Source organism: Enhydra lutris, unplaced genomic scaffold (assembly GCF_002288905.1).
Source record: "Enhydra lutris kenyoni isolate GAN:26980312 unplaced genomic scaffold, ASM228890v2 scaffoldscaffold20, whole genome shotgun sequence".
Taxonomy (NCBI): Eukaryota; Metazoa; Chordata; class Mammalia; order Carnivora; family Mustelidae; genus Enhydra; species Enhydra lutris.
The window spans coordinates 22,936,561-22,947,422 of record NW_019154104.1 but is presented as its reverse complement, the minus strand read 5'-3'; the positions used below and the strand labels follow the sequence as shown (position 1 = coordinate 22,947,422).

General features: G+C 41.5%; 1 protein-coding gene across 1 annotated transcript; it reads right to left on the bottom strand.

Annotated features, from left to right (window-relative positions):
• Positions 1–1,860: 1,860 nt before the first annotated feature.
• Positions 1,861–4,070, bottom strand: LOC111148505 (disintegrin and metalloproteinase domain-containing protein 20-like). The gene is made up of 2 exons (XM_022505108.1): positions 2,188–4,070; positions 1,861–1,912 (listed from the first exon to the last, which is right to left on the bottom strand). Exons 1-2 carry the CDS (start codon positions 4,068–4,070, stop codon positions 1,861–1,863), a joined length of 1,935 nt encoding a protein of 644 aa, XP_022360816.1.
• Between the last annotated feature and the right edge of the window lie 6,792 nt (positions 4,071–10,862).

Below are 10,862 nucleotides of genomic sequence, written 5' to 3'. Positions count from 1 at the left end.
AGGCAGAGGCCTACAGTATGGCTCATGGGTCCCCAATCTGTAGGGCTTGAGGGCCAGGACTCTGTGGATGGAATCCTGAGAACCCAACCCAGGGTTAGGGTTCGGGCCTAGGGGCATGGAAGACCCCAGCTGCCAGTGCAGAGGCGGGTTGGGGGGGGTGGCTGAGTAGAGGGCAGGTTGTCCGGCATTCGGAGGAGACCAGTGCTGCACATGAACCCGCCCTTTAAGCACTTTCCCATAGACTTCGGACTACACCATACTGGACCCTGGGCCGAGCCCAGGAGGCTCCCCTGAAAGCCCCCAACTTTGTCTGTCTCGCCGTCCAACTCTCTCTGTCTCTCTCTCTCTCTCTCTCAAATAAATATATAAAATCTTTAAGAAAAATGTTTCCTTTATTTGAGATAGTCGACACACTGGGTTACATTACTTTCAGGTGTACAATACGGTGATTCAACTTCTCTGCACGTCCTGCTGTGCTCACCACAAGCGAAGCGGTCATCTGTCACCATACAATGCTATTTCAACATCATTGACGAGATTCCCTACGCTGTGCCTTTTCTTTCCATGATTTATTCATCGGTGGGTAGTAGATATGGGTGCTGAGTGCAAATGCAGGAACACACGTTTGATAAGGGCGTAGTAAACAGGGCTCAGACCTGTCTTGGATGGGGATCCAGACCACTCCACCAAGTACGCCCCTTGGACAAGAAGGTAAGAGAGCTCTAGAAAAGATGGACAGATTCTGATGGCACAGAATGGCACCCCTGTTGAGTCTGTTTTGCTGTATACTTCCCCGACTCTTCGGCGCTATTCTTACCCGGACTGCATATTTTCTGAAAGAATCTGGATCTGAGGCCTGAGGCATTTACATAGCACAAAGATAACACATGTCCCTTATGAGACCCTCATCTTCTCTTGCATGATCTCTGAAGCGACTGCTTCCTGTTCCTTTTGTGTGAGTTTTTTCTCTGTACATGTATCAGACAGCCAGTTCTACCCTGTGCTTTACACACAGGCTACGCTCAGGCAATTCCCAAGAATTTAAATGTGAGTTACTATGACTTTAATGACCAGAGGCCTTAAGCAGTGATCTCTCAGTCAGTGATCAATGGCTCCTCCTGTGGGTTTTATTTCTAATAAAGACGCCAAGCCAAACTCATTCTCCTGGAATACCTCAGGTTGAGCATAGCCCAAGAGTAAGAATGAGAGTAATGGCACGTATTCACTGCCTCACATGTTCCAGGCCCTTCTTGGGTGCTTTCTTTTGATCATTACAAAATCTTGGCCCAGTGCATTTCAACTCTCAATGTAACGTGGACCTTGAAACTCCCATGGCCTAAGACTTCGTCCAAGAGCTCATGCTTGGTGGGTGGTAGATCTTTTGGCACCCCTGTGCCTTGAGGAAAAAGGTCTTACCGTCCTACCATATTTTCCAGCTGTCACTCTGAATGTTATTTGTTTAACAGGAGCCATAAAATGAACAAAGAACAGAAATCTAGTATATAACCGATTGGGAAATGGTCCCCTTGTCAAAACCAAATGCGTCCCAGTGCAAACAAGATTTGCTCCACGGGCATCTGTGAAACACCAGAATCCACATCTTAATGTATTTAAGAGTCTCTACTGTCTTAAAGCAATCAGAAGACTAGGACTAGACAGGAGATGGTACTAAATTTAACTGTGTAGACCTCATGTTAAGTTGGCAAGTCATTTTATTTTAAGATGACAACCTCAGAGTAGCTATAGGATTCTGTAATCATCAGAGTGATTCTCGTCATTTCTCTTAGTCCCTGCCATTATTTTTTTCTCCACCTGGTGCGTTCTGGTCACTATTTACTTGTGTGTAGGCAATTCTGCTTCTTATCCTCTTCTTACGTCATCTCTTCTAAATGATGAAAGGCACCAATGATGCCTGAAATCAGTAAAATAATTAAGCGAATTATCAGTAGAAGTAATGCCTGGTTTACATTAAAAACGATATTGGCCCGAAGACTAAATTCTCTGTCAGGTGGAGGGCCGCTGTCTATACTACCACCTACTCCCCTCTCTTCACAAGTTGGGGGTTTCCAACCTCTCATACAGTGACAATGTTTCATGTTGTTACACACCCCTCGGAAATTGCATGTGTTGACATCACAGTCAAACCCCAAGTCTTGAATAAAAGTGCAGTTCTGTTGAAAACAGTACCTTCCTGGGCCACATGTTGCGCCATCCATGACAAGCCCCATTTCGGGCAGATTCATCCCATGGTGTGCATCGTATCCAAAGCATAACTCTTCCTTAACGTCACGTACTATTATGTGACGAAATACAGTGTGCTCACCTCCCCCAGGAATTTCTTTGACATCACGACAGTGCAGTAGTCCACAAAAAACATTACGTTCTTCACACTTCACAGGTTTTCCTCCTCCTCGTATCACCTTCACCCCACAGTTCCCAAATCGGTCACCTAAGACATTCAATTTTTGATAGCATGCTGGTGCACCGTCTTTTATTTGGTGGCCAAAGAGGGACTGGCACTGCATGTCACGATCACTGCAGTTTCCTCTCACACAGACAGCCAATGGTGAACATGGAGTTCCATCTTGGGTGTAAAAGTCATTAGGACAATTCTGCGACCTCCCATCACAGTATTCTGGGAGATCACAAATACCAAGCCTATCTCTGCAAAGCAATCCAGGTAGAGCATATTTGCAGTCGACACAGCAGGTTCCTCCATTGCAATCACTGCCAGGGGTGAGGATACAATCGCTCTTGCAACACTTATTAGTTGAACACTGTTTTAAGGAGCCACAGTCACATTCTTCCTCCTGATCTACGAACAGATCACCACAACGAGCAGCTATGTAAGGAAAATTGGTGTACGGCACATTTGGTCTGCTCAAACAAGGATCCCATATAGTGACCTTGTGATGTATTTTTTCATAAGTACAGTTGCTCATCATATCCAATAAATCAGGCTCAGGAGCCATGACGCAGTGCTTTCTTCGAAAGCATTGACAACCTGGTGTATCATGATCAACGCCCAAATTATGACCTAGGGTATGTGCTGCAACAGCCGCAGCCAGAAATACATGGTATCTTGTCATATATACATATGCCACGCCCCACTTAGGGTTGCACACTCCATTGGGTTGGCCATAGTATGAGGCCCCACCAATTCTATCCCCTGTAAGAAGCATTGAGGTATCATGAGGAATATCATTATACCAACCCCAGTATTTCCACAAACCAAAATCAGTCATGATATTTTGAATCTCTTGCTCTTCATATAAATCTACCTTATCCCTTTTATCCCATATGCACAAAACACGTATGTAGACATCTAGGAGAGTTGGTTTGTAGATGGTATGTAATATGTTGTTCAAAATCACTACACTCTCTATTACATGTGTGAGATTAGTGTCCAATTCAATTAATGACTTAGAAGTTGTGTAGTGGATTTTAAAGTATTTCTTATGTGGCCACCACAAGTACACGGGGGCGGCTCTAGGAGTTCCAGCAAGAATTGTCTCTTCATATTCTGGATCTGTATCGTGCTCTTCAATCTTACACCTTTCAAGCCCTGATAATCTTCTTTGTGACACGAGCAGAGAAACCACATGCTCAAATTTAGAAGAAGTTTCCAGCGGTTTTATTTCATAAGTGAAGTCATCCACCTGCAGCATGCCACGCAGACCCCCGTAGCAGGTGTCCAGTGTGCCCATGGAGCCAGGAACCCCTTCCAGGTAGCAATAGTAGTAGCAGTCTCGGGGGACAAAGGGGTAGTCCTCCTGCATGGCGCCCTGATCGTTATCGGTGATAACAGGAAACTGCCTGGGCAGCAAGTTCTTCTTGATTTTCATGTGAACCACATGTCTTTGACCCCTGAAGTGAATCTTGTAGGAGAGTTGACCTTGTCTCTCAGTTCCACCCACCCTGTGGGACACCTTCCTGGGGATCACAACTTCAGAGAAAGTGAAGCGCCATCCTGGGAGGGCATGAGAGCAGCAGACTGCGGACAGGAGTAGCCAGAGGAAAGGCAGCCAGAGGTCACCTGTTGAGTGGGCCCGGGCCCAGGCAGGCCCCATGGTTGAAGGAGCCTGTGACCACAGAAGATTCAGTCGGGTGGGAGGTAGGCAAGATGATCACCCATACAGCAACTTTTCTAGCAGGGGAGTCTGGAGGAGAGCAGAGAGGGACTGGGGGCACGGGCTCCCCAGGGAGGGGGTGGGGAGCTATTATGTAATAATGGTGTGCTCATCAGGGGAGGCTGTGCTCAGTGAGATGGGCATCCTAGCCCAGGGGACTTAGAGAAGAGAAAAAAATAGGAGGAATTGGGAACAGTAGTTCCCATGGGCTGAAAGGTCCCATGGTCTCTTGAAGAAGTCGCAGGGGAAGAATAAGTGCATTTGGTAGCATTTTCAGTGAGGGAAGGACTTTTCTTTCTCAAACCTAAATGGCATAAGGGATCAACAAGTAATTAAAACAGAGGATGGAGAGGAGATTGGAAGTTTCTCCAAATAATTCTGAGGAGAATTAGGTCTCATACTTTACAACAAATGAGTGCACTTGGGATGATTGGTATAAAGAAAGAATAAATAGAGTTCATGTGTAGAATAGAGTCTGTAACAACCATTTCTTATAAAGTCAAACTTGTATCTACCCTACGTCCCAGTGATCCTGGCCCTAGGAAATTACCCACAAAGACTAGAATATGAATGTCCACATCAGCTGGATTCATGAACTTATTCCACAAACTGGGAAAAAACAACCAGCACTTAACAGATGAATGAATAAACAAACTGGCATATTCATCTATTGGAATAATCCCTCTTATATCAGAACTAAATTCTGATCCATGTAAGAACATGGATTTCTCTTACAGTATGATGATGACAGAAGGAATCAGACCAAAGGAACTTAATATAGGACTTAATTTGAATCAATTCTGGAATAGTCTAGAATAGGCTTAATTTATGAGACTAGAATTTTTTTATAAGATTTTTAAATTTATTTTTTGAAAGACAGAGAGAGCAGAGCATGCTGGAGAGAACAGGAGTGGGGAGGAGGGGCAGAGGGAGAGGAAGAAGGTTTGGACTTGGGACTTCATCCCATGACCCTGAGATTATGACCCGAGCCAAAGGCAGATGCTTAATAGACTGAGCCACCCAGGCGCACCTGAGACTAGAATTTAAATCAGTAGTTTCCTGCTGTGGCAATGGAGGAATGGAGGGAACTTTCCTGAGTGACAGGAAACTTGTGTATCTTGATGGGGATGTGCTGTGGATTGAATGTTTGTGTCCCTGCAAAATTCATGGGTTGAAATCCTAAACCCCAGCATGATGGTGGTAGGAGGTGGGGCCTGTGGAAGGTGATTAGGTCATGAGGGTGGAATCCTCAGGAATGGGATTAGGGTCTTTATAAAAAAGAGGCCCCAGAGAGATCTCTCACCTCTTCTGCGCATGGCTTTACAGCAAGAGGAACCATCTATGAAGCAAGAAGCGCCCTCACAGGACAATGAATCTGCTGGTGACTTCTTTTGGATTTCCTCTCTTCACAACTGTGAACAAGAAGCCATCCAGTCATTACTATTTTGTTATACTGGCCAAAAGAAGCTAAAATGTGTTTACAAATCAAACAAATCAAAACTCATCAAGGTCCACCTTAAAATCTACTTATTTTATTGTATGCTAGGTATACCTCAAAAAATTACATTTTCTATTGTGGAATAATGGACATACAATATTACATTAGTTTCAGGTGTACAACACAGTGACTTGACAATTATAGACATTGCATAATTGTCACCACAATAAGCCTAGTTACCATCTGTCACTTTTCAAAATTAATTCAATATTATTGACTATATTTCTTGTTCTCTATATTACATCTCCATGATTTACTTTATAATGGATGTTTGTACTTCTTAATCCTCTTCACTCATTTTTGCCTTGCCCCGAAAACCCCTGCCCTTTTGCAACAACTAATCTATTCTCTGTATCTAGGAGTCTGGGTTTTGTTTTCTTTTGTTTGTTTGTTTTTGAGATTCCACATGTAAGTAATCATGTAATCATGCAAAATTTGTCTCTGTCTGACTTATTTCACTTAGCCTCATGTCTATCCATGCTGTTGCAAAATTTCATTTTTTTTTATGGCTGAGTAGCATTCCACTTTATATACATGTCATATCTTCCTTATCCATTCACCCATGGATGGACTTTAAGGTTTTTTTCATATCTTGGCTATTGTAAATAATGCTGCAACAAACATAAGGGTGCACATATCTTTTCAAAGTGTGATTTGTTTGCTTTGGATGAGCACCAAGAAGAGGAATTGATGATCATATGATAGCTCTATTTTTAAGTTTTTAAAAAGATTTTATTTATTTATTTATTCATTTGAGAGAGAGAGTGCTCAAGTGGGTGGAGGGAGAGGGAGGGAATCTCCAGCAGACTCCATGCTGACTGTAGAACCTGATGTGCAGCTTGATCTCATGACCCTCAGAACATGATCTGAGCCCATACCAAGAGTCAGTTACTCTAAGTGAGTCACCTAGGCACCCTTGTATTTTTATTTTTTAAGGATCCTCCACACTGTTTCCCATAATGACAGTATCAATTTATATACCCACCTACAGTGTGCAAGAGTTCCATTTTCTGCACATACTTGTCAAAACCTGTTATTTGCTGTCCTTTTCATAATAACCAGTATGACAGGTGTAAGGTGTTATCCCACTGTGGTTTTGATTTGCATTTTCCTGATGTTTAGTGATATTGAGCATTTTTCCAGTGCCTGTAGGCCATCTGAATGTCTTCTTTAAAAAAATGTCTATTCACATCCTTTGCCTATTTTTAATGATTGTTTATTTTGTTCATTAACAGATTGTATGAGTTCTGTATATATTTTGGATTTTAACTCCTTATTGAATATATGATATGCAAATATCTTCTTCCATTCTGTAGTTTGTTGTTTCAGTTTTTGATGGTCTTCTTTCCTGTACAGAAGCTGTTTAATTGGAAATATTCCTATATGTTTAATTTTGCTTTTGTTTCCCTTAACTTTGGAGTCACAGAAAAAAATTTGCTAAGACCAATGTCAAGAAGCTTACCACCTATGTTTTTTCCCAGCATTTTATGATTTCAAGTATTAAATTCAAGTCTTTAATCTATTTTGAGTTGATTGTTTTAAAGATTTATTTATTTATTTGACAGAGATAGAGAGTGAAAGCAGGTGGGGTGCCAGGCAGAGGGAGAGGGAGAAGCAGGCTTCCTGCTGAGGAAGGAGCCCAAAACAAGTCTCAATCCCAGAACGCTGGGATCATGACCTGAGCTAAAAGCAGGTGCTCAACAAACTGAGACACCCAGGTGCCCCTGATTTTTTTTTTTTTTTTTGAGAGAAAGAGAGAGAATGTGAATGGGAGAGGGGAGGGGTGGAAGGAGAGAAGAAATGTTTTTCTTTCAAGATTTTATTCATTTTTTAATTTATTTAAAGAGAGAGCACACACATGTGAGGCAGGGGCGGGGCAAAGGAGAGGAAGAGAATATCAAACAGACTCCCCACTGAGCAGGGAGCCTGACACAGTGCTTGATCTCTTGGTCATGACCCTGAGGATCATGATGAGAGCTGAATTCAAGAGTGAGACAATTAACTAATGGAGCCACACTGGCACCCCTATTTTGAGTTGATTTTTACATACAGTGTAAGATAGTGGTCCAATTTCATGGTTTTGAATGCAGCTATCCAGTTTTCTCAACACCATGTACTGAAGACATTGTTCTTTCTCTATTGTACATTCTTGCCTCCTTGTCATATTTGAATTCATCACATATGCATGGGTTTACTTCTGGGCTCTATTCTGATCTTTAGATCTATGTGTCTATTTTTATGCCATTACCACACTATTTTATTACTATAAACTTGTAATATAGTTTGAAATCAGGGGATATGATACCTCTGGCTTTGTCTCTCTCAAGATCGTTTTGTCTATTTGGGGTCTTTTGTGATTCCATAGAAATTAGATATTACTTTTTTAAGTTATGTGAAAAATGTCATTAAAATTTTGATAGGGATTGCATTGAAACTGTAGATTGCTTTGGGTAGTATGGACTTTTTAATATTGATTCTTCCAACCCATGGGCACAGAATAGAATATCTTTCCAATTATTGGTGTCATCAATTTTTTTCATAAGTGTTTTATACTATTAAGAATACAGACCTTTCATTTCCCTGGTTAAATTATTCCTAGGTATTCTATTCTTTTTAAAAAATTTATTTCCTATTATATTCAGTTAGCCAACATATTGTTTTTTTATGTAGTGTTCAATGATTTAACAGTTGCATATAACACCTATTGCTCATCACAACATATGCCCTCCTTAATACCCATCACCTGGCTACCCCATCCAGTCACCCCCTCCCTTCTGAAACCCTCAGTTTGTTTCCTAGAGTTGAGAGTCTCTCCTGGTTTGTCTCCCTCTCTGATTCCCCCCCCCTTCAGTTTTCCCTCCCTTCCTCCATGGTCTTCTGCACTATTCCTTATGTTCTTAGCATAACCCCTCCAGTTCCATCCCTGTTGATATAACTGGTGGGCATTCATCCATTCTGATGGCTAATTAATATTCCATTGTATATATCACCCCATCTTCTTTATCCATGCATCTGTTGAAGGGCACCTCAGCTCCTTCCACAGTTTGGCTATTGTGGACATTGGTGCTATGATCATTGGGGTGCATGTGCCCATATATTTGGGGTAAATATCCAGTAGTGCAATTGCTGGGTCATATGGTAGCTCTACTTCTAACATCTTGAGGAACCTCCATACTGTTTTCCAAAGTGGCTGTACCAACTTGCATTCCCACTAACAATGCAAGAGGGCTCCCCTTTCTCCACAGCCTTGCCAACATTTATTGTTTCCTGCCTTGTTAATTTTTGCCATTCTAACTGGTGTAAGGTGGTATCTCATTGTGGTTTTGACTTGAATTTCCCTGATGGCTAGTGATGTTGAACATTTTTTCATGTGTCTGTTAGCCATTTGTATGTCCTCTTTGGAGAAGTACCTATTCATGTCTTCTGCCCATTGTCTGACTGGATTGTTTTTTGAGTGTTGAGTTTGAGAAGTTCTTTATAGATCTTAGATACCAGCCTTTTATTTGTAATGTCATTTGCAAACATCTTCTCCCATTCTGTGGGTTGCCTCTTAGTTTTGTGGGCTGTTTCCTTTGCTGTGCAGGAGGTTTTTATCTTGAGGAAGTCCCAAAAGTTCATTTTTGCTTTTGTTTCCCTTGCCTTTGGAGATGTGTCTTGAAAGAAATTGCTGTGGCCGATGTTGAAGAGGTTACTGCCCATATTTCCCTCTGGGATTTTGATGAATTCCTGTCTCACATTGAGGTCCTTCATCCATTTGGACTTCACCCTTGTGTATGGTATAAGAGAATGGTCCAGGTTCATTCTTCTGCATGTGGCTGTCCAACTTTCCCAACACCATTTATTGAAGAGACTGTCTTTTTTTCTGTTGGATATTGTTTTCCTGATTTATCAAAGATTAGTTGGTTGTAGAGTTGAGGATCCATTTCTGGAGTCTCCATTCTGTTCCTTTGACCTATGTGTCTGTTTTTGTGCCAGTACCATGCTGTCCTGATGATCACAGCTTTGTAACATAGCTTGAAATCAGGCAATGTGATGGCTCCAGCTTTGTTCTTGTTTTCCAACATTCCCTTGGTGATGCAAGGTCTTTTCTGGTTCCATGCAAATTTTAGGATTGTTTGTTCCAGCTCTGTGAAAAATGTCGAAGGTATTTTTATAGGGTTGGCATTGAAAGTATAGATTGGTGTGGGCAGGACAGACATTTTAACAATGTTTATTCTTCCAATCCATGAGCATGGAATGCTTTTCCATCTCTTTGTGTCTTCCTCAATTTCTTTCATAAGTGTTCTGCAGTTTCTAGGTATAGATACTCTACCCTTTCGGTTAGATTTATTCCTAAGTATCTTATGGTTTTGGGTGCTATTGTAAATGGATTCAATTCCCTAATTTCTTGTTTTACAGTTACATTGTTAGTGTATAGAAAAGAAACTGATTTCTGTGCATTGATTTTGTACCCTACCACATCACTGAATTGCTTTATGAGTTCTAGTAATTTGGGGGTGGAGTCTTTTGGGTTTTCCACATAAAGTATCATGTCATCTGTGAAGAGAGAGAGTTTGACTTCTCCCTTGCCAATTTGAATAACTTTTATTTCTTTTTGTTGTCTGATCATTGAAGCTAGGACTTCTAGTATCATGTTGAACAATAGTGGTGAGAGTGGGCATCTTTGTCATGTTCCTGATCTTAAAGGAAACGTTCTCAACTTTTCCCCATTGAGAATGATATTCACTGTGGGCTCTTCATAGATGGTTTTTATGAAATTGAGGAATGTTCTCTCTATCCCTATACTCTGGAGAGTTTTAATCAGGACAGGATGCTGTATTTTGTCAAATGCTTTTTCTGCATCAATTGAGAGGACCATGTATGTGGTTCTTCTCTCTTCTTTTATTGATTGGCTCTATCGCACTGATTAATTTGCAAATGTTGAACCATGCTTGCTTTCCAGGAATAAATCCCATCTGGTCGTGATGGATAATCCTTTTAATGTGCTTTTGGATCCTATTGGCTAGGATCTTTTTTTTTTTTTAATATTTTATTTATTTATTTATTTATTTATTTGACAGAGAGATCACAAGTATACAGAGAGAGGCGGGCAGGAGGCTCCCTGCTAAGCAGAGAGTCTGATGTGGGGCTTGATCCTGAGATCCAGGACCCTGAGATCATGACCTGAACTGAAAGCAGAGGGTTAACCCACTGAGTCACCCAAGCACCCTGGCTAGGATCTTGTTGAGAATTTT